General features: G+C 31.4%; 1 protein-coding gene across 1 annotated transcript; it reads left to right on the top strand.

Annotated features, from left to right (window-relative positions):
• Positions 1–16230: 16230 nt before the first annotated feature.
• LOC134689752 (low-density lipoprotein receptor 2-like) lies at positions 16231–24095 on the top strand. Its single transcript, XM_063549722.1, has 6 exons — positions 16231–16296; positions 19138–19263; positions 20530–20655; positions 22481–22606; positions 22909–23034; positions 23800–24095. Exons 1-6 carry the CDS (start codon positions 16236–16238, stop codon positions 24093–24095), a joined length of 861 nt encoding a protein of 286 aa, XP_063405792.1. The 5' UTR covers positions 16231–16235.
• Positions 24096–25694: the final 1599 nt, after the last annotated feature.

Raw genomic sequence — 25694 nt, 5'->3', positions numbered from 1 at the left:
TTTATGTTCTTTGTTTGCCACCTTTACATCATTATAATGTATGCTTATTGCTGATATTTTTGTCCAACCTCAAACGAATTCGTTCACCTTCAATGCGGGTTTCATCAGGTTATGTAAATATCATTGTGGTGTATATTTCCCTGCCTGCATGATGTGAGGCATTTTTAAAGGGGAATCCTCCCCAATATCTAAATCAAATAAATAACATTAACGTATTAAACACCAATTGATAATGTTCTCTTTTTAGATTGCAGTATAAAGACAATATTAGTGCTTTGACTTGACATATCAACGATATGAGGATTTGGCACGAAACGGGGAAAAGCTCGGCAGAACCCCGAATTTTCCCGTTCCTAAGCCTCATCCTTATATTGTTGATATGAAAGGAGAACACTTCATAAGTATGATTTACTTTTGTCCAATCAATTTTGCTTTAATTCAGCAAATCAAATATGTTTTAAACTATCGTTGATATGTCAAGTTAATGCACAATGGTTGTCTATTTATATAAGTCCTTTTTTTGCCATAACACTCACAGTGAAAATATATGAATACTATTATATATAAGCTGGTCTTCGCGTAGTTAAATCGAATATTATTTAACCCGTAAATAGTATAACACATTTTTTTCATGTATTCGCGAGCATAACTCACTTAACAAACAACATGTACATTTTTTTTATTTCCTTTCAGTTAACTATTTAATTTAACATTTTATAAGACAAACTTTTTGTAAATTAGTATAATAAGTATAATCATTTATTAATTATCATCATTAAATATAGATAATAGATGCGGCTTACCTCTTATGCTTTCTTTGACGTTTGGTACGGTTTTATAAGTAATACTTTTATGACAAAGTGTCAAATATATTAAAATCAATCAAAGTGTGGTGAAATCAATGTAAAATGCAACTTACATTTTATTTCGTTATCTATCTTGTCTGTTTAATAATTTATTTTAAGGTTTTCATATCTGTTACATAATAAAAGATATCCCTCTTTTTTATAAAGAACAAAATCTGAAGGAATTCAACAAACATTTCATTCCAAGAAAATGACATGTTGAATGCTTAATGTTTCAAATAAAACATTAAGATGATAAAACACGTATATCGTAGGATATGCAGTTATTATTATTTACATAATATAGAACTACAAAAATGTGATATGAATGCGAAAACATCAATATTCAAATGTTCAAATGACCTGGATGTAAGCAAGCATGTATTACTGTACGGTATTCAACAGGATGGTAAAAACCAATGCTGCATAGTCAGCTTGAAAAGAGGAACAGTCAAACTTATTTATAATAAACTGACAACCCCATGGCTAAACCATAGTACACAAGACACAACATATGAAATTAAAAAATAAGCAACACGAACCCTGCTAAAAACTAGTGGTGAAATCAGGGAAAGCAGGTCCTGCTCCACATGTGGCATCCGTTGTGAAGCTCGTGTAATAACATATCCAGTAAATAGTCTAATTCGGTAGGTCACATTCATGACAAGAAAGGGGACTTTAGATATGACTTTGAAAACAAATAGTCTGACAGTTAAAGTACTCCATTAGGAAAACAATGTGAAAACCAAATCACTGCTTAAGAAATAAAGTTAAGTTAGTTTTATATTATATTTTTTGTCAATTTTTTCTAACAAAGAAAAGAATAACCTTCCAGTATTTGTAGTTATTCAAATAACTAACAAATTATTGAATAAAATATAGGAAACCATCTAGCTCAAATAGATTTTAACAAGTCATTAACTTTTTATACATTTTGTACTTATTGCTTTATATTGTTGTAAATATGATATAATTCTATGCAAATGCAATACAAGCCAAATGTTTAGCTATCTATACAAACCAGGTTCAATCAATCATTTTCTGCATGAAGAAGTACCAAGTCTTGAATAATGATAGTTGTTTTTCCATTTGTTTGATGTGTTTCCTTCATGATATTTCCTTGAAGTATGATATTAAAGCTATTTTGCTTGTTAATGCACATTTTATCCCCTCTTTAATTGATATACCCGACAATACCTATTTTGATTAATCTATTTTTAAATATCAAAAACAATACAAACTAATTGCTGCATCTTATTCTTCAGTAAAATGTATGTTAGTTAGTCAAACTCTAAAACGATATCATTGACACCATATCTTAAGACCAACTGACGTTCAAATTGGTGTGTTATTTTTTTCAGAGAAGGCGTATGTCTGTGGTTCCGAATGGGCACAATTTATGGAAAGCTGGTATTACTTTCAATTTAAGCTAAAAATAGTCATGGCATTCGGCACAAGTAAGATGAATATGACGTTGGCATTGCTTTACTTTCTTGAATACTGACTTTTGACGTTGCCATTGTAATGTATAGTTACTTTGATGATAGTGTGATATAGTGTTATTCAATGTAAAAAAAACGGTTGAACACTTATCATATGCTGACACCAGATCTAATGGTTGTTTTGGTTGTAGACTGATTGTCACAGAAAGGGAGGATTTCTTGTAAATATTGACAATTATATTGAAAATGTATTTTTCGAAAAATTTAACAACAGTCGGTAAGTACAATATGAATTATTAACAATTAATACCAAACCCCACTTCATAACATTTTGTTTTGCTGTAAATCAGTCATGTTTTCTTTTATGATAATTAGTGTTATCCTACAGTGTATATATGTTATATATAAAAAAAGAGGCAAAGTATACCAAATGGACATTCAAAGTCGAAAAAAACTATGGAAAGGACATTAAGGCACAATAATGTATACAAACATAGATAATTATAAAATGTATACTAGTATCACAAAGGTTATCAACAACTGTTCTCATTTCTGTTTTGTTGATCAATGTTTTCTTGCTTAGTTTCCCTGGTAGTGAAAATGTTATTCTTGTGGTAGGAAGGTTTGTAGTGCTCTATCTCTTTTAATTAACTTTGGTTTATCTTTCATGCTTGTTTTTTACCACAATGGGCTCAATTTATATTTTTTACAGTATCTACATATTTCATTTATCTCATTTATCTCAGTGAAAACTATATCAATCTAGAATTATGGAAGGTCGTGTACTCTTCGTAGATATTGCTAGCATTGTATCGATCATTAGATTGTAATTTGATGTAAAATACGTAGCAAAGCTAAATAAAAAGATGTTGTATTCATACGTTCATTGCGTTAGATCCCTGACATATGATTTGCAACATACATGTGTTTTCATCGTTTATCACTAGCCAGTCAAAACTGATAGGTCGTTGGTTTTCTCATAGCACTCTGACTTCCTCCACCAATAAAAACTGACCGCAACGAAAAAGCTTAAATGCAGTGCTTAAAAGTGGTGGTAAAACACCAACTTTCATTGATCGTTTTGAAATGAAGGAATTTTTACTGTTTGTATTTAGTAGACGTCTTTTGTTTAGGATTTTTGGCAATATGTTTAGCAGAGAACTGAAACTCTTTTTAACGCGTTAGTCTTGCTTTTGTGTGCGTGTGTTGTCACTTCATAAGTTTTTAATTCTAACTAAATTAAAATGTTGATTTAAATGATTCTTTTTCAATTTGATTTCTTGCATTGCATATGTCAGTTAAGAGATCGGTTTATAATAAGAAAAACACAACAAAATACCAAAAACCAAGTCAAGTTAGAAATGAAGTCCTAAAATACTGTCAAATATAATCGAACCAAGTGAAAAACATCTTTCATATTCTCGACTTGTGAATTTATTTTCCCGTTATTGAAACCGGCAATATGTCAAGGAAATTAAAAAATAAGAAATCAAACACTAATGCAATCATGCAAAAATAACAAAATACAAGTTTGACAATAATAACTGATCGAAAAAAGACCATAACTAGTAGCATTATTTACATCGTCCCGACCGCCAAACCGTAACGCGAGTCTAAGAATAAAATCATTACACATTATATATAAGGAAATGCTATCCAACGTTTAATAAATCCTGGCATCAGAGTCGAAATAAAAGCATACGCTAGCACGAACCCTACACAACGCTGAATGTTTCATACATCTTATTGTACATGAATTGAAACTAAATGTCACGTTCTAATTTAAGGTACTTTTGGGTTATTAGCAAACACTTGTATTCTAATATATAAGATGGGAGATTCAGGAAAAAAATCCAATAAAACACAGAGTACTGCATTCCTTTTCATGATAAAAACTCACAGAGCATGTTAAAATTGTACAATAATATTCAATAATCAACAGATTGAAAGGTATTTAGTTTCTTCGAAATTAAAATAATAGTATCTCCTGTGACACTTCATGTTAGGACACACTGTGACCTAGCATGAAAACTTCATTCTTTGTCTTCATTTAAACCAATACAAACTTGAAGCTATAATTTCGGATATTGCAAGTCACATACTTTTCAAGCCAGTCCGTTTTGGAAAAGATGAAAAAGAGAAAAGATCTGTCCTTAATCCTTCCTTTGCCAACAAAGGTCTCGATGGCGTCAACTTAGGCAATATCCTTCATCATAATTTAGTTCAATCGAAAATACCTCCTTATTTCAAAGACCAGTCTGTACCAATAATTTCTTATACTTATACCAAACCTATTGCAACTATAATTTTCAATTACAAACATGTTTTGAAGGATCTCGTTATTGACGTCTTCAAGTATAAACCTCCTGATTGCATTTGTGTGAGTTCCCATTGACAAATAATCCTGATATTAACGTTATTACCGCTGACCTAAACATTGTCAATAACACTTCTCTACGAAATGTGTTATCAAAAGGTCCGAAATAACGTAAGCCTTCATCCATCAATTGGAAATACAACTTTCAAATTGTGATTGAATCAGTTCAGGATTATGCCAGGCAATGCACTTAGCGCGGGAAAGAAGACGTAGAAACTCTTTCCGAATGGATTAAGGCAGTGAGGTCGTTGATACAAATCAGAATTGAGAACTAAATGGGTCCATCAATGCTCATGCTACGTCAATCTTTAAAGACCCAAATGTCGCATAACTCCTATTCGACCTCCATGACAAATGTTGTTGACCCCGCAGATAAAGCCCCTAATAACATCGTATTTTTGTTTAAAAGTCATTACATCAACTGCTTGATTAACGAATTAGGTATTTACAATTCACTTGGACACTTAACATATACCCTCACGACACTTACCAAAAAGGAAATCCTGGATAATCATAGGTCTGTTTTATGTTCCTTCGGAATTTCAACCAAAGATGAAGAACTGGGTCTTCCATCACTGTATTGGAGGACTAAACTACATAAGTGTCCTTACAAACAACGGTATATTACTGGGGCTTCCAAGTGTTCCACGAAACCTCTTTCTAAATTATTAACATCTATCTTATCATTAATCAAAGAGGGGCCTCCAAGTTATTGTGAAACTGCCATTTTTAGAGGTGGCGTGAATCAGATGTGGATTCTTAAAAAATTCAAACATCTTTTAGAGTACATACGAGCTCTTTCATCTTGTAACAGTATTAAAACATTTGACTGTTCTACTCTTTACACAAGTATTCCACATTCCAAACTAAAAGACAAATTTAAAGAGTTAGTCTTGCTTTACTTCATAAAAAAAATGGCCAACGTATTTTGTCTTAGGAAGGGATAAATCCTACTTTGTAAAGGATCACTCTGATTCAAACAAAAAATTCTCTGAAACTGATATTATCAAGATGCTTGATTTCATGATTGACAACATATTTGTTACGTGTTTTTCAACACACTGTCGGCATTCCAATGGGAACAAACTGTGCCCCTCTACTTGCTGACTTGTTTCTTTATTATTATGAGGCTGACTTCATGCTTGAACTTTTTAGGAAAAAAAATAAGAAGTTGGCAATATCCTTTAACTCTATTTTCCGCTATATAGATTGATTGATTGTTGGTTGCTTTGCGCCGCATTAGCACACCGCTATATAGATGATCTTCTTTCACTAAATAATTCACAATTTGGTGACTATGTCGATCGCATCTATTCCATCGAACTAAAGATAAAGGATACTACAGTCGGCTTCATAACTTGACTTACATCTATATATTGACAATGAGGATCTGTTGAAAACAAAACTTTACGACAAAAGAGATGATTTCAGCTTTCAAATTGTGAACTTTTCATTTCTTAGTAACAACTTTCCAGCAGCCACTGCATACGGTGTGTATATCTCCCAATTGAAACGATATTCCCGTGCTTTCATTTCCTATCTTGAATTTCTTAATAGAGGGTTGCTGCTCACAAAGAGGCTACTAAAGCAAGATTTCCATTGAATATTGATTTGAGATCCAGAGAATGAAACCAACCATTCGTAAAAAGAATTTTGTCGCTATCTTGTTTTGTTACAAAGAAAATGGTACGGCTAAGCAGGGTGAAATATACAAGCGTATAAACTATACGATACAATATCAAAAAAAACTTAGCGACACCTTGCAAAACAAACATTTATCGCAAGAACAAAATTTGCCAAAAAATAGTATAAAAAATAATAATGATCAGAACAAATACACTAGTTCTTTCCACAGAAAAGTGGAAAAACCTAATTAAAAACCAAATGTTCAGAGAACAGTTGAAGGTCTTTCCACCAAAAACAAGGTATTTTAATATGAACGTTGTAAAATTAAGTTTAAAATATCATTTCAGTCGTCAAATAATAGCTTATTGTACACTGATTCCAAAAATATATGGTTACTATACAAAAAAAATTTATCAATAAGGGAGATGATATGTTACTTTCGGTTTGAAAAATGTTACTTTCAATAATGTTTGAACATTTACTTGACACTGATTCCAAAAATATCTGGTTTTATATACTTTCATATTAAAAAAGTACAAAAATTAGCTACTTCCAGTTTACACAAGTTCACTTCCGGTTGTTTTTTTCAAGGTTAAATGGTTTGATACCTTTTGCCTAATTTGTCATGGCTTTAACGTGTATACATGTTACATAAGAGCTAAAGGCAATGGTCAAAACCTAGAACGTCAAATTAAGCTATGACCTTGAGATTAATTTCAAGGTCATAAACCAAGGACCTCAAATGAAAAGACCATAGGTCTTAACTATATTTAGTTAATAAGTTATATCACCATACGCCTATTTTTAAATACAAAAGGGGAGAAGACTAACATTTACGTTCAACGTTCCCTTGCTATCAAAATTTACCTGTTACTACATGTAGCAACTAACAATTTAGAAAAACAATTTGTCGATATCTAAAACGGTTTCTGGAAATGAGTGGAAATAAGTCAAATTCAAAAATTGGGATACGACCTTTGACCTTTACCTAATTTTAAGTTTTTGGGACCAATGACCTCAAATCAAAAGATCCTAGGTCTCTATTACGTATGGTTTACTATATAAATGAATATCACTTATATCAAATGCATAAGGGGACATAACTGTTATATGAAGCGTTCATATTGTTTCGGTCAAAATAGGACAAATTTGCGAAGGATATAATGAGCATTTATATAAAATAAATTTGTTGTAGCCTTTTACGGTTGCAAAGGAGTACTGGGCACAAGCAAAACAGTGTTTAGGGAGAAAACTCCTACAAAGAAAAGTATTCGATTACGCAGGGTAAATTTCAAAAGCGCATAAACTGTTCGCTATCATATACCAAATATCTAAGCGACATATTGTGTAACAAATAATTATCGCAAGATCAGAATTAGGCGGAAGAAAAAAATAAAAAAATCAGAAGAAAAACAATAGGTCTTTCCACAGAAAAGTGGAAATACCTAATAATCAGAACAAACACAATATGTCTTTCCGAAGAAAAGTGGAAAAACCTAATAAACAGAACAAAAACAATAAGTTTTTTTTCCACAGAGAAGTGGAAAGACTTAATAATGTAGAAATAAAAAGGAGAAGATGTGGTATGATTGTCAATGAGACAACTGTCCACATGAGACCAACAGGAAACAGACATTAACAGCTGTATGTCACCGTACGGCCTTCAACAAGACACTTGTCTCTGAAAAAAAAATGGTTGGTCAAATCACACGGAAACCGACGATATCAATAAACGGCACACGATGAAGCGAATATCGTTGTATAGCCATAACTGTTATATTTGTGAGTTTAAATAAAATTTAAAAAAATAATAGGTACATTTTGAATAATACTTAATCATTTATATACATTTTACATGTTGTAATCATCAGCAATATGGTAAAATAGTTTAAAATGTTATTTGTCACGTTGTATAACTAAAAATAGTTACATGTAATTTTTAGATTTTTTAAAATCTTTTGTTAATGTTCAGTAACATATTTGTGAATAATTATGATAATTATTACTTTTTTTGTCTTCAAAATTTGTTGAAAAAGTGTAATGTCTAATGTGTACATGAATTAGGAATATGTTGAAGTATATAAATGAACATTTAACTTAAATAAATATTGGTATTTGTAGGGTTTTCTATGAGTGTCCTGAAAATGACGACTAATTAACCTTGTCAAGTATAATTGGGAGTGCTGACTTCATTTCAGCTAAAGACACAACACTGACTGGTCAAAAGTGTAAAACGCAAAGAACAACATCTACACTTCTAAATACACACACTACATATATATAGCAGCTCAATGTTACCTTATGCATTTTGTTCCTTACATATACATGATATAGGTAGAAAATAAGAACACTCCTATAAACTGAAAAATAATAGGACTTTTTATTTTTTACACGATTATTGCATGAATGCTGGATCGTAGTATAGATTTCTTTACAACATAACAACGACTAACATCCGTCAGGATTTTACGATATGACGACATAAATGATAAATTAACAGCCTGGAATTTGATAATTCATACACACTTTACTTAATCTGCAGAAACAATACTTAAAAGTAAAGGAGAAACACCATACTAATGCATTGTACCTATAAGGCAATTTAGAATGTCATTGGATTATTGGCATTTTGTCTCGTTGTACAACTGGAAAAAAATACATGTGATGATTATTAGATTTTTTAAATGTTCTGTAATATTTTTTGAATAATTATGATAATTTGTCACTCCTTCTCTGTACAATTTGTTGACAAAAGTACAATGTGTATGTATATATGATTCATGAATATGTTGAAGTATACAATTAATAGGTAAAATTTAAAATTTTGTTATTTGAATGTTTTTCTAAGTGTTTACTTAAAATACCGACTTATTAACATTTGCAAGTATATTTGTAAGTGTTGACCTCAATTCATATTTAAGATACCTCACATTGCAAACAAGAATAGAATTCTTAACTAAATCTGCTTTGTTGATATTGTATTGCTGATCATGTGCTGTTTCGTTTCCTTCTATCTTAAGTCCAAATCACAAAAAAAGAATTAAAAAAATCGTCAATAAAGAGCTACAACTTCTTTAAAGTAGAGCATAGAGCATGACACGAAGGATTTATTTCGATTCTAATAGGACAAATACAGTATTTTTATAGGTAGAAGCGTACGAAAATACCTAAAAAATGCTTGGCTTTTACCGTTTCCTCCCCGAGGAGTCTGTGCATTACATTTCATATTTGATAAGTTTGAAAACTACCAGCAGGGTAAATACATGTTGTTTTATAAAAAAGATAATAAAAGTTTATGCTAGCTACTTAAATGTATACATTTTAAAGGATAACGATGGAAATAACGTTCAGATACACAGTAAGTTCGTGCGCATGTGTCAAACATATTTTTTAAGCTCATTAGAACACGGCTTTGTTTACATAGTGTAATAAGGACGTCATATTTGAATTTAAGTTCCGTCTCATTTATCGAACATTAATAGACATTAGAAAGTCAATATGGCGGCCAACGCTTTAGTTACGACCTGTCAGTTGTGCTTGTGATGTGGAATATAGTAAACTTTACACAAAAAATGTTAATAAAAGTTTAGACTATATTGCTTCAGAATTATAAGGATTAGACACATTTTTTCAAGGGGTAATTGATGTGTAAACCGGGGCTCTTACTCACAAACTTTACATAAAAGTCCAGTTTGTGAGTTAATCGGCCCGGTTTAATCCTATATTAATAACACTGAACCCACTTTTCACTGGTTTCTAGTATTTATTCATCAACTGAACTAGCTATTACAACTCAATATATAAAAAAGAAGATGTGGTATGATTGCCAATGAAACAACTATCCACAAAAGACCAAAATGACACAAATATTAACAAGTCACCATACGGCCTTCAACAATGAGCAAAGCCCATACCGCATAGTCAATGTCATTTTGTGTGTAAATTGTTTTTATAAATACTCTTTGCTGAACTTTTTGAGTTGAGCCCTTTCGGGATCCGGGATTCTTCTTCTGATTTTCGGGATGCCCGGATGTTGTTTTTTTTAAATTAGGGACCTCTGAATTTCATTTTTTTAAGTCTTGGATTTTGGGATTTCGTGGTCAGGACCCCTCCTCAATACTGATAACGAAAAGACTTCACACAAAGTACACATTAAATAGTATGTTTGGTCAATAGTAAAATTTCAAAAATATTAACCATTAGCAACGAATATTTTCTGCGTTTCTAGTTTTCGACGTTTTTTCACCAAAAAGCAATCATTCCACTACAAAATTACTTCAAAATGAATAATAATGGCTAAAGGACTACATAATATAAAGTCAATTAGGACAAAGTTTCCTGTCTTCCTCAAGTTGTAGGTTTAAAAATGTAACAATATATAATACTTTCTCTTCTTTCACAGTTTTCACCATTTTTCTCTTAAAACCACACTTATAACCTCTTCCGCAAATTATATCAACAATGATCAATGTATAAATTTAGTATAATGTTAGTACAAGTTAATATTATAATTTGCACTAAAATCTTGTGTTGCAATTAGTTGGATGTTGAGTGATTTTAGAGCTGAATTCATTAGGACATATGTGAACTTTTACACAAATCGAAATACAAGTTGAAGGATTTTATTATGTTCCGAAACGGACAAACAATTGTTTGTCTTCCTGGTTACTAACTTTCGATGATTACCTACCATGGTGATCAATACTAAAATTGGAGCTTTATAGACTAATTTTATCAAACGTTTATAATTTGGCTCATCAAAAAGGGTAATCGTGTTAAAACCTTTACACGTTTATACCAATGTTGAAATTTTAGTGTTCTAATAAAAATAATGTACCAAAATCTGACAGTATATAAATTAATCATCTCTAAATTGGTAATTATATCTGATTGAATACCATAAGTACTTAAGGGGTCATAATCGCTAATAGAATTATAGCCTCTCATACTCATTTCTGAACATACATCCCTTGGGTAAGAATGTAATTTTTTTTCAATATTTTACGTGTCTTTGTTATAATATGCAAGTAGTCATTTCAGTTAAACTTAGGATTACTAATGTTATTATTTCATTTGACAATAAGAGGACACTTATTATCATTAATCTCTATGATGTGCATGTTATGTTGAATTGGAAAAAAAACGAACGAGAAGAAATATTTAATTTAATGAGAAACTAATATTTTGTTGAATAATATATCAAAGAACTTTATATGATATTCAATAACACTAGTTTGAAACATTATATAATCCGAAATATAACAGAAAGGAAACAGATATCTAAACATTGTCCTAATCTCCATAAATATAACGCTTATTTGAATTTCTGTTTAAAAGAAAGGTAAGTTTTATAAAAACGAATTATGCAAATATGTCATGCAGCCGAAAACTGATCCGCAAAGGCGTTCATGTATAACAAATCTTCATACACCGAACTAGATAAACTAGAATTTCACTTCTTTTAAAACGCCTGTGTATCCTAGATTTTCTCTGATAATAACACTGTTATAGTTACCTCCATAAAAAGGTAAGAGAAGCATTCAATTAAATGACGAAGCCAAATTTAAAAAAAACGAATAAAGTTTATTGATTGGTTGTTGAACCCACGTGTTTGTATCTGCTTCACACAGAAGAGGAAAAAACTGACACGCTGTTTGTTAAAATAAAAAAAAACAGCTCATAAAAGTAAAAACAGATCAACATAAACCCTATTTAAAACAATTAATTAACCAAATCTGCTTAGGAAAGAACAGACAAACATATGGTAAATATTTTTCATATTTCTGAATTAGTAGAGGCATGAATACCAAGGCGGATTAAACCTTCAAAGGCCAGTTTATCCTCACATTTGTATTACTAGATTTTGAAAATATTATTGCATATTCGCACTAAATTTCAACTATATGATTGCATAATACACTGTCAAAATAGGATATATGTCTAATAATTTTATGCATCATTCAACTTCTAAGGAATGACAGTCATTTTTTATAATTTAGCTCTCAATTCTATTTCAAACCTGAGATAATCATAAAAAACTTTGATGACGACTTGGTCACATAACAAGTTATGTCCAAGTGCTTATAAACAAAACCACGTAAGCCGATCAGAAGACGTGTTACATCCAGATTTAAGTTATTTTGTTATCAATCTAATCACAATCAACTATACATACAACAACAGTCTATGGAAGGTGCGATACGATAAAAACTTTTCTTATATCAATGAGCGATATTGTCTTATATCAACGAGTTGCATTGTGGGAAATTTCAGACGAATTTTAGGATTTGTACGAAGAAAGGCAGATTTCTCGGTATAATCTATAGACTCTTTTCTTACAACAGGGTAACATTAACACGACATACGTCTGGTGTATAATTTTCATGAGTTATTTTATGTATAAACAAGCAAGGTGTATTAAACGAGAAAATTGAATTATTGAATAAATGAAACATAAATGCACGATTTATCATTTGTAAATGTACACATTCAATAAATATCATGTAGCAAATTAAGTGGAATGCAATTGAGATGATTTCAATTGTTTGCTACGCCAAAATCACCTATAAGTCAACGATACTGCTGTATTTTAAAATATCAATGCGATATTTGTCTTATATCATAGCGATGATTTTTTAATATCAAAAATTTATGAATGAGATACTTTTCTAATATAACTGCTATAGTTTTCTTATATAAAATAAATACGATGACACGTCACGATGCATGTCAAGAAAACTGCAAACATAAGTCATGTTGTTAACCGTGCCCGGAAATTTATAAATGATCCATGTAAACTTGTTGTTCCTTTAAATAAACCTATTCTTAAAGGTTACCTATTCAACACTGTGATAAGATCATTGAATATTGTTTTTATTGGTTTAAATATTGACTTTGTTATAAGTAGATTAAAAGCTAACTAATATTACTAGTATGTTATATACATATACATTTTCATGGATCTACAATCTGTCGATACCTGTAACTTGGCATTGCACAAGGTCATGTTTTTCTCTGGCTGTTTATGACGTCTTTACACTAAATCCATTGTATGTTGGATGTGTACGGATTGCTTGCTTAGTCTTAGAGGCATGATTATTTTTATTAGTTGTTAATGGCTTTGAACTAGCTGTCAGATAACTGCGAGTACTCTCAGATCTGTTCATTGAGTCTTTTTGTGTCGGGATGTATAAATACCCGGCCAAGTCCACTTTTATTTTTTGTCTATCTGATGAGTTAAGCCTTTTTCAACTGATTTTTATAGTTCGTTCTTATGTTGTACTGTTATACCACTGTCCCAGGTTAGGGAGAGGGTTTGTGATCCCGCTAACATGTTTAACCCCGCCACATTATTTATGTATGTGCCTGTCCCAAGTCAGGAGCCTGTAATTCAGTGGTTGTCGTTTGTTTATGTGTTACATATTTGTTTTTCGTTCATTTTTTTAAATAAATAAGGCCGTTAGTTTTCTCGCTTGAATTGTTTTATATTGTCTTATCGGGGTCTTTTAGAGCTGACTATATGCGGTATGGGCTTTGCTCATTGTTGAAGGCCGTACGGTGATCTATAATTGTTAATGTTTGTGTCATTTTGGTTTTTTGTGGATAGTTGTCTCATTGGCAAACATACCACATCTTCTTTTTTATATTTGATCATGACCGGTTTTGTGTTCAAGAATCAATATCACTAAAATTTCGTAACTGTAACAAAATTAACGCTTACATGAACTTATCATTTCAGAAATGTTTCTTGACCCTATTGATAGTTGAAAGTGTTAATAATCTGTTCAGTCTATTGTTTTCAATCACATTGTTTAACCGACTAACTAACATGTTTAACCCCGCAACATTATTCATGTATGTGCCTGTCCGAAGTCAGGAGCCTGTAAGTTGTTGTCGTTTGTTTATGTGTTAAATATTTGTTTTTCGTTCACTTTTTTTTTATATAAATAAGGCCGTTAGTTCTTCTCGTTTGAATTGTTTTACATTGTCTTATCGGGCCTTTTATAGCTGACTATGCGGTATGGGCTTTGCTCATTGTTGAAGGCCGTACGGTGACCTATGGATATTAATGTCTGTGTTATTTTGGTCACTTGTGGACAGTTGTCTCATTGGCAATCATCTTATTTTTTATAATTCTATTTGAAGTTATGATGCAATGGCGGAATTTAAATGCGGTTGCAAATACATGTGTACGTCTACCGACCTATTAGATTATAATATACTGGTCACACTGCTATAGCCTATCCACCTTGGTAATATCGAAATAGACAAAAAATATCTGTACTTAAAAGAAACATTCATTCAAAACAATCCAATCCAATACAGCTCCAAATTACAATAAATAGTCAAATGGTAAAATTAATTATCCAAACAAATTAAAATGTACAAATGCTGATGTCCCGAATTTTGAAGATACCAGCTGAGTAGCCCCAGACTACTAGTTGGACAACAAAAATCAAACATCTTGTCAAACAGAAAATGTATTTGTTATTAACATAGAAAAAGATATTGAGAAGAAAAGCAGTTCTTTTTGGATATCAAAGACTTTTCCCGTTGATAAATCGATATCTCTATGAACTTAATCAGCTCACCGCGAGGACGCTCTTTTAAATAGCGATGACCGTGAGGGTATTCTGATGTATTGTTTCCACAGAGATTTGACTTTCGTTTTTGTCTTGTAACCGATCGTATAAATACGCGAACATTTCTTAGTACAAAATAAAAATCCGTATCGCTTGTTATAAATCCGTTTCTTCAAGGAGTACTAAAACAAATGTTTAGAACACAAATAAATAAGATGTTAATGTCTTTTGCCGTAATAAAGGTGTATATATCTTTTCTATATTTATATATTTAGATCGTTCAGTTGGAGGATTTGAAAGCAATTATTTATAACGGGAAAGTTTAAAGATTTTTCAAAATATGGGTACAACAGTCTAATATTTATACGAATCGGTACTAATATTGATATAACAAAAACACCGCTACGATATTTTAAAAGTATCGCATTGATATTTTAAAAGCATCGCATTGTTTATTTATGTATATAAGAAAAACACAGCATCTCAAATTTTACACGGACATAAACCTTAGCTTCTAACTAACTTTTGAATGTATATTTAGACTCAATTGTTGTTTATATTTGAACAATAAGTTATAAAGTTAGTATTTTCTTAATTTTTCGTTGCCGAAAACAACATTTTCCTCATGGAATGTCTGCATGTTTACAGTTTGATATTAGACAATATCGCTCATTGATATAAGAAAAGTTTTTATCGATACGCTTCTTCCATAGACTGAACATTAAAAGTATGGCATTCATACATACTTAAGACAGTATAAATAGTACGCTAAACTGAAAGGACATTTCAAAAAATAAACTATACCTGATAAATATTTGCACTTAATTTTAACAATATGATTGCATAATAAACTGGCAAAATAGGAAATATGTCTTATAATTTTATGCGTCATTCAACTTCTAAGGAATGAATGTAATATTTTTTTTCTGTCTATTCAAAATGACATGGAAAATGTGGTGTAAACTGAATAACCAGTCATTTCTTATAATTTAGCTCTCAATTCTATTTCAAACCTGAGATAATCATGAAAAAACTTTTATGACGACTTGGTCACATGACAAAATTATGTCCAAGTGCTTATAAACAAAACGACGTAAGCCGATCAGAAGACGTGTTACATCCAAATTTAAGTTATTATGTTATAAATTTGATCACAATCATACATACTTAATACAGAATAAATAGTGAGCTACACTGAAAGGAAGTTACAAAAAATAAACTTTACTATACATAATACATATTTGCAAAGATAAAAACAAGGAGCATAACGAAAACATAATTAAGAATATAAAAAAGTATTAAAATTGTATGATATGTCAAATAATATGGATCTTTAAAGCTCCACGTATCATTGTAGGACAAAATGAAGTACCTCCTGTCGACCCTCTTTTTATATGGAGTCTGTAAATCGTTTTCTATATCAGGTGAGTTAGTAAATTGAGTATTACTCTCAACTATAGGACGGCATAATGTGTGGGAAAAAACTCAGATACGGCCTTAAGGTGGTACCTAACACTACAGGGAGATAACTCTGTAAAGTCAGCTAAACGTTTTCATTACGTTGTGTTGTTAAAGGAACATTTAGCTTCTCAATGATCAAAATTGGTGTTTGTCAAATTGCTATATAACCAGTGTAATTTTTCTGACAAAACGGCTGGTTCAAAATTTTAGAAATTTTTATACTTTTGTTTAAGGGTCTAAGTAAGTACTTTGACAAAATTTTATGAAAATTAAACGAGACAAATTAATTTTAGTGCAAGTGTTGGGTACCACCTTAAGCAAAACAATATAATATGACAATAGTTTATGATGGATGATATAGTCACTTCCTTATGGAGTAACAATCAAATTCCTAACATTTATAACATTATTTTTTTTCCTTCAAAATAGGAAGGTAAAGTCTTGTTTATACGAATTCCAAAGTTTTAAAAGTTGTGTCATGTTTTCTTTACTAAATAAATTGTATTCATTAAATCATTACTTGTGGAGCAGTATCTGCATACCCTTCCGGAGCAGTTGAGGTCACTCCCAATTGATGATGGGGTTCGTGTTTCTAAGTCTCTACTTTTCTATGCTTTGTATTGTGTTCTATTGTGTTTCTTGATTTTTTGTTTCTTTTCTAGCCATGGCAGTATCAGTATTTTTATCCATGAGTTTGAATCTCCTGCTGGTATTAATTGCTCTAATTTTGCAACAATGCTTGTTAAGCAATGGCTTAGAGACGGCATTAAACTATACAAATAAAGGCAACAGTAGTATACCTCTGTTCAAAATTCATAAATCGATTGAAAATACCTGGGTTACAAACCAAAACTGAGAAAAACGTTTTAAATATAAGAGAACTACGACACAACACCGAAACGTAACACACAGAGAAAAGAACTTTGATGTAACAATGACTATTGTCCTGACTTGATACAGGGCATTTTATAAAAAACACAATGGTGGGTTGGACCTGGTTTTGTGGCATGCTAATTAACCCGCTTTAATGGCGATTATTACATTAAGATGACAACATTACACGACATGGTTACAATGAATAAACAGATTAATGAGAGAAAATATATAGAACAGAGAAACACACGAATGATAGCCATCCAAGGGTAATAGGATAGAAAAATACTTCTATACAGCAGACACGCGCTACGTCCACAACTATTCTTAGATGTAAAATATGTCAAAGCCATCACAACTACCAAGTTGAAGATCGCCAAGGAATTAAAGTTCCAAAAAGTTGTAAGGCCAGGATTATCCGCGTGGGACAAAACATCACTATTATCAAGATAAATACATAGTTTTGCAAACAGTAAATTTTTAAAAATGATTATATAATAGATATACATGATTAAACTGAAGAAGTGACTAGCTATAGAATAAAAAACGAACAAATTCAAAAATCACAACCCTATTAGCCATTCCCAATGCAACGCCCAAAGTGACGTCACATATAATTTTCTAAAACGTGTTCCGAAAATTAAGAGAATTTGGATGAAATTAACATGTCCAAGATTAGTTTTGTATGACAACTTATAATGATTAACAGTGAAAATTACAATACTAATTAATAATCTGAAGGAAGTAGTAATTGGGTAATTAATTGTTTTATCTAGCTTTGTGGTTGTTTCTTCTTATCAAACTGCAAACAAAATATATAGTGTAAACTTCGTTGATCCAAAATTTAATCTACCAAATGAACTGGATGAGTAGTTATCCCCAAATACAGCAGAAAAAATCAATTGACAACTACAAACGTTTAAACATTTGACAAATATCCGATGTTAACAACAAACACAACATCAAAACCCAACAAATTAGTTTGGAATGGATAAGTACCGTGCCACGTCTTAAAGCATTACTAATTCACACTCAGAAAAAACAGTCACATATGGGAATAAGTCACGTTCGGTAATAAAAAGATCAGAAGTAATGACAAACCACAATCTTACACGTGGTAAAAATGTCGAAGTAAGTTTGGACAAAGAAACATCGTATGGATCAACCATACGAAGGGGCAGAGGGTATGTTACTGTTGAGAAATTGGAAATTGATAACTGGGAAGTTGAAATCGTCCAGTTTATCATAGATTTTCGTTTGAAGTCTTCCATCTGTGTCAATATTGAAGAAACGATCAAGGTTTGATGCAGTCCTTCTAGTATCAGTAATATCCTTAATTTCGCTGGGATATATGACATGCATGTATTGGCTGAAATATGGACCAATTAATGATAGGACATCATCAATATATCGGAAAGTGAAATCAAGGACTTTCGCAAGGTGCTTTTTCTGTTTGTCTTTTAGAAGGGTTTGGATGAATTTTGCTTCATAGGAGTACAAAACAACTCGGCTAGTAGGGGTGCACAATAAGTACCCATTTGAATACCGATTGTCTGTTGAAATATAAATCCTCCAAACTGACTAAATGTATTGTCGATAAAAAGTCCTGCATTTTGATAATATCATCTTCAGTATATTTTCTGGTATATTCAGTGTGGTTCATCACAAAATATGAATTATTGTAATCCAAAACAAGAAATTTGTATCTACGATTCCCATTTTTATAGAAAAAAAGCTCTGTTTAATGAAATAGTGGAGTCGATCTTTCAATTGAGCATTGGGAATAGTAGTGTAAAGGGTAAAAAAATCAAAAGTCTTTATGTTGCTGCAAAATTGCAAAGATTATGATCGAAGATTAAGCAGTAGATCTTAAGAATTTTCAAAATATCAAATAGTTATCCTTCTGTTTATTTGTTATGTTTGTCTAATAGCGAAGTGTGACCCCTGGCTCCAGTTCAGTTGCAAAATCAACGACAGCTGTATTGAAAAATATAAACAGTGCGATGGGAAAAACGACTGTATAGATGGTTCTGACGAAGAACAGACTATGTGTAGAGGTAGGTACATTACAGCAAAATATTCAAAGGAAATGTTGTATATCAGTGTATATTTATTACTTGTTCGATGTGCAAGATATATATTTACCATATTACCTGTATGTAATAAAAATATTTACTTTTGTATGAGGCGGAAAAATTGGGGAATGAGAGATTCTTTTCTAAGTCCTTCCCCAGTTTTTTGCCAATTACAAGAAAGTTGATATTTTTATGACATTGGCCTTATATTTTTTTTATACTGAAACTAAAATTAATACATTGATATCCTTTTTTTTAAATCGTAACACCAAAGTTTAACTTAGATTCATCCCTTTTTGAACCCCTGATAGTGGAGAAAGTGTTCCATAATGAAATTAGCATTGCACAAAATATAACTGTGTTGCTTTATTTAGGGAATCAAAACAACTATTTGCAGTAAAGTATTAGGCAAAACCTCGCGGAACTTCGGGTCGTCAATGCTCTAATACTTTGTACTTTATTTTTAAATGACGTTCAATTGCGTGCACAAATAGTGGAACAAAACAAGCAACACAAAATTAAGAAAGTTGCCTAGCGCACATATTATATTGTTTGAAAATCAACAGTTTCAGAACTTGCACAAGCAAAACATAAAATTTATATTACATTACATGTTCCAACTACTAAGATGTTATCAAATGTGAAAATTTATATCGATTTGGTGGTGGAAAGAAAAAAATACTACGAAAAATAAGATGAATATATACATTTGCATGGTAGTGGTCCAAAGATATATAAAATAGAAGTCAACAAACATTTTCCTCTCCTGGAACTATTTCTTCAAAATAAAGATAAACACACCTGCTTGTGAACGATAGTTGTTGGATGCTAAAGACATATTAAAACTTCATCAGTCGAGGACAAACTGTCAAAGCAAAGGTAAAATAAAAGGAATGAACACAATTATTAAAACAAAAGATCTATAAAACAAACATAGAAAACTAATTATAATGCAACCAAAACTCAAAAATATCAGGTGCTAAAGTTGAATACTAGTACACGTATTTAACATTTTGAAGGATGCAATGAATTTTGCTGACGTATATGATGTACCAATTAACAAAATAGAAAGAAAATCGGATTCTTGTAAAATCTTTATCAATAAAGCTTGGATTCATTTTTTTTACAATTTTTTTGTGTATCAAAATTGATACACTTATATAACAAATGTACATCAGACACAACAAAGATTGACAAAATATCAACATATATATATAATGGACCTCATATTGAGTAATGTTCTTACAGCAATCGAATGTTATGAAGACCAAGTCAAATGTCAGAATGATTTACAATGTGTGGACCTCGGGGATATCTGTGATGGTGACAATAATTGTGCTGACCAATCAGACGAAAATGAAAATTTTTGCAAAGGTAAATCATTTTAGATCATGGAAAAAGCAGTACATTTCATTGTATCTGTGTTTTATCCCGTTAATGCGTTTTAGTTAAAGCGTAATGAAATATGTATAATACAGTATATCGTGATGATTTGAAACCAAATATACGAAAAATGACGTCATCGTCATCTGCAACGTAGGGGGATATTCCAGGTTAACTTAGAATCATTCATGTGTGTAGGTTTTTTAAGGTAAAGATAGGCTTATAGGCTTAGATAAAGGATAATAAACAAGTCTCAAAACATTATTTTCTTTAAATATAAACAAAAATATTTTGTCAGGCTTATTATGATTTTTAGGCTTGTTTTTGTCTGTCATTAAATTTATTTTCATATTTGTCTTAACATAGTGTATGTTTTCCTTACCAAATGCCTCCGGTGATTAGTATGTTAAATAAATGACCTAATGCATAACTATCTTAATTGTCTTTTTTCGTGTTTCAATTACCGCCACTTTTAAAAAAAAACTGTAACACCTGATTTTTACTTATACAATGTCGTAAACTACTCAAAAAAGAGGAAATCGAAAATAAACTGACAACGCCATGTCTTCAATTGAGTTTAACTGTGCGAATTGTTGGCCGTTTGTTTTTCCTACATTGGCTAGAGGTATAGAAGGAGGATTGCAATTTTGCGCCTGTCCAAGGTCAGAAGCCTCTGGCCTTTGTTAGTATTGTACGATATTTAATTTTAGTTTTTTGTGTATAATTCGGAGTTTCGTATGACGTCCATTATCTCTTAACTAGTATATATATTTGTTGAGGGACCACCTGAAGAACACTTCTGGGTGCGGGAGTTTCTCGCTACATTGAAGACCCATGGGTGGCATTCGGCTGCTATCTGCTTTATAGTCGAGTTTATGTCTTTTTGATACATTACCCATTTCCGTTCTTAATTTTATTTAAAGGACAAACAAACAAACAATTATTATAGTAAACATGATACAATATATAAGATTAAAGAAAAGGCAACACGTGCCCCACGAAAAAAAATGAAGATGATTTCAGGTGCTCCGGAAGGGTAAGCAGATCTGGCTCCACATGTGGCACCCGTCGTGTTGCTCATGTTATAACAAATCTGATAAATAGTAGGTAAGTCATATTCATGAAAGGGCAAGGGATTGTAGTTAAGAAGTTAGGAACATTAAGTGTCGGAACATACTAACTGTTTCAACAAAATTACAAAACAGTTACAACTCGTACAGCTATTTACAATAACCTTTGTATTAGATTTTATTATGTATCCACAGAATAGGAATGTCATGCAATGACGGTAACTGTTATTTTCCAGTTTATTTAACTTCCATAAGAAGGTCATGCAATGACGATAACTGATATTTCCAGTTTATTTCACTTCCATAAGAAGGTCATACAATGACGATAACTGCTATTTGCCAGTTTATTTTACTTCCATAAAAAAGTCATGCCATTATGGTAACTGCTATCGACAGCTGATTTGTTTTCTATTATGCTAGATTGTAACACCATTACAGGTGCAATTAATGTAGCAGGATAAACTAACCTTATCCTACGGAATTACTGTAATTTGTCACGGTTTTGTTGTGTTACTGTACTTAGTCTTTTTTTCATATGACTTGATGTGACTGTTATACACTAGTGTTTTGGTTTTTTTTTTTCTTTTTTTCTCGTATTTAACCATGGTGTTCTCGGTTTATTCTGTACTACTAGTATTTAGATGTTTGGGCATCCGAGATATGCTCTTACAGTCTATTTATTTATCCGACAGAAGAAAGAGTACGTCTAGCATTATTATTTCCTTCTAACTTTATAATTCATACAGCGAAGAAATGCCCGGAGGACTTCGTTAAATGTAAAGATGATCTTCAGTGTCTTCATGTCACTCAACTGTGTAATGTTCGTCGTGATTGTCGTGATGGTTCTGATGAAAACAAGGACATTTGCAAAGGTAAACTACAAAAATAAATATGTACTCAATTATGCTTTTATCCAATACCATTCACATTTAAAAAATTATGAAATCGTATAATATGTTTGCACACGTGCATGTAAAAAGGGTGGAACCCTTGCCAAAAAACTAAGCATTTAAGGGCATTGTTTCGGTTATAGATCTTTACAATTTCAGAGTTCTTACATTAAATTCTTTTCAATCTATTTTAACCACAAAACACCCGACATTGACAGTACACGGATCACACGTGTTCAAATTATGGATAACTGACTTCTTCATGAATAATATTCCTCTTACAGAAACAAAATGTGGTGCCCAATTTTTAAAATGCAAGGATGGTCTTCAATGTGTATTTAACCCAGATTTGTGTGATGGTTTCAATGATTGCCGTGATAAATCGGATGAAGAAGAGGAATTTTGCAAAGGTAAAATATATAAAATTGTTTACTGCGGTTTTTTGTTTGCAGCTAAACTAAGCAATTGTAATAACCACTGTATCATTTTCTTCTATCTATCGTGAAAGGCAGTAGATAACAAAAAAGGAAAATGTGTTTTTGATAAATATGCTTGATACATTTGATAACAAACAACACAAAACTCAAAATCAAGCAACCAGAAAAACGTATATTGTCATATATTAATTTTAGACAAAAATGTTATTTAAAATTATCACCTCTGGAATAATATATAATAATTCTGGAATATGTTTGCTCCAAAAAAGAGTGTGACTACCCATATTTGAAATTATTAGTTAGAGATAAAGGTCAATTATTTTAAATGTGGTAAATTTGTGTAGCAACACGACCACTCTGACGCTGTGAATGCATACCCTGCAAGTACGTTGTTATTGTTAAAATGAATAATATAAAAAGTTATTTGAACCTATTTTTATTGAGAAATATATTTATAATGAATGGCAATAATTTATTTTGAATTCATTTAACCATAAAATAAGTTTCTGACTCTTCAAAATTTACACATCCGCTTATCGCTTATGTCTTATGCAATTATTAGCACAAACTGTTCTAAATATATGTAGACTTCACCAACAATGTCATCTCAACAAGTGGGTTTGTTGGTTTAAGTCAACAATGACATAAATTCAATATGTTTGACTGGGAAGTGCTTCTCTTGCATAATATGTTCTAAAATTAAATGATTTTAAGAGGGTGTTGTTCTTCTTCTTGCAGCAACTACCTGTCCAAATGACCATGCTAGATGTAGGGATGATGATCTTCATTGTGTTTTTTATACATTTTGTGATGAATACAGTGATTGCACAGATATATCAGATAACAATCTTGACTATTGCAAAGGTAAACTCTATATTAGTATATATGTTCCAAGTTGTTGGTTTTTGTTTTCTTTATTTTCTAGTAAGACACAATTGAAATATTGTATTTCTACTATATATTTGTATCATACATGTTGTAAATGTGTGTTTTGGTTATTTCCAAGTAAAGGAATATTGTTATTATTGAATTAAGAGAGTTTATATAAGTTGTCAGAAGTTATTTCTAGTATTAAGTATATTGAATTAGCGATTAACGTACGTTTTACCCCATGTTATTAGCTGCATCGATAACGTCGTATTTGGCGCAACTTTGTCATGTATTGTTCAGAACGTTACCGTTGGGTCAATATTTTAAGCGTGAACCCAAAAGTGTACATTTATGAGTTCTTAACTGGAAGAATTAATATGTCTAGATATGTTTATTTATAAGATTGTATTATTATAAGCATTTTGAGTCGAGGACTCCTATATTTTATGTCAGCGTTTTACGTTATGTTTTTCTTCCTGCTTAGAATATTTACTTCCGGTAATTTGAAATAAATACGAGTGCAACGTCATGTTCGTTAGTCTTTGCTGTGTTTACGTTTGGCTTGCAGCAAGGCTCATCCCGGGGGTCCTAGAGGTAAGAAGCAGCGCATTAGCTGTATGCCTTGCATTTATTTACCGTATTTATCATTGTAATATTAACATGATTAAAGATAATCCCAGTTGACCCGTACGAAAATACATGAGAAAGAATATTATTTAAGTAACTTCGCCCCGTATGTTTATTATATATTATTGTTGGAATATTGTACTTGTATGGAAACACTTCGGCTGTTTAATAAAAGTATCATTTTTACTATTGATCATTTATACAACTACCAATGATGACAGAGAACAGACAACAGATTTGACGTCCGTATTTATTTATTTATTTATACCCCGTGTATTTACTAGTTTTATGAATATTCGTATTTGCTGGCTTTATAACTATATCAAAACATAGCAAGAAGCAGAAATTACAACAATGGTGGCAGCGGTTTTGTTCTCACGTTTTCAAGGAATTTGGCAAGTCTATTTTTAGAAATATAGATTTGTATGGAACACACTAAGTGACATATATTTTGTATGGAGTGCATTTAGCTCTATACATTATACTATGATAAATGGCTCATGGAAAATACAGAAGTGCATTTAGCTTCTGATTTTTTTTTGAAAATATATTATGGAGGTGCATTAAGCTTCCTATAATAAAAATATATATATATATTAAGGAGGTGCATTTAGCTTCCTAGAAATAATAAAAAAATATATATATATTAAGGAGGTGCATTTAGCTTCCTAGAAAGAAAAAAGAAAAAATATAACGGAGGTGCATTTAGCTTCCTAGAAATAATAAAAAAAAAATATATTAAGGAGGTGCATTTAGCTTCCTAGAAAAAAAAAAGAAAAAATATAACGGAGGTGCATTTAGCTTCCAAATAATTATTTATTAGAGAAATAGAGGTGCAGTTAGCTTCTTTTGACATATTATTGTTTGTTTTAAACATGGATCTTAGGAATAGAAAAATCCCAGCTCCAAATTTTGGTAGGGGGAAAGTATGACGAATATGATTATTTCACAGAGAGGACCTGTTGAGCCCTGTAATTTGGCAGATTTGGGTATAGAAGATGGTGGTAATTTATCTACCTCCAGCCCCACAGTAAGTCCGATGAACTCGCCTATGCAGAATACCAGTGTGTATCAGGAACATATTGAACCAAGTACTAGCTTGTCAGGCATTGATGTTGCGGCGATTCTTATGGACA

This window comes from Mytilus trossulus, chromosome 11 (genome assembly GCF_036588685.1).
Source record: "Mytilus trossulus isolate FHL-02 chromosome 11, PNRI_Mtr1.1.1.hap1, whole genome shotgun sequence".
In the NCBI taxonomy this organism is placed as follows: domain Eukaryota; kingdom Metazoa; phylum Mollusca; class Bivalvia; order Mytilida; family Mytilidae; genus Mytilus; species Mytilus trossulus.
The sequence above is the reverse complement of the archived record's forward strand: the minus strand, read 5'-3'. Positions and strand labels throughout refer to the sequence as shown.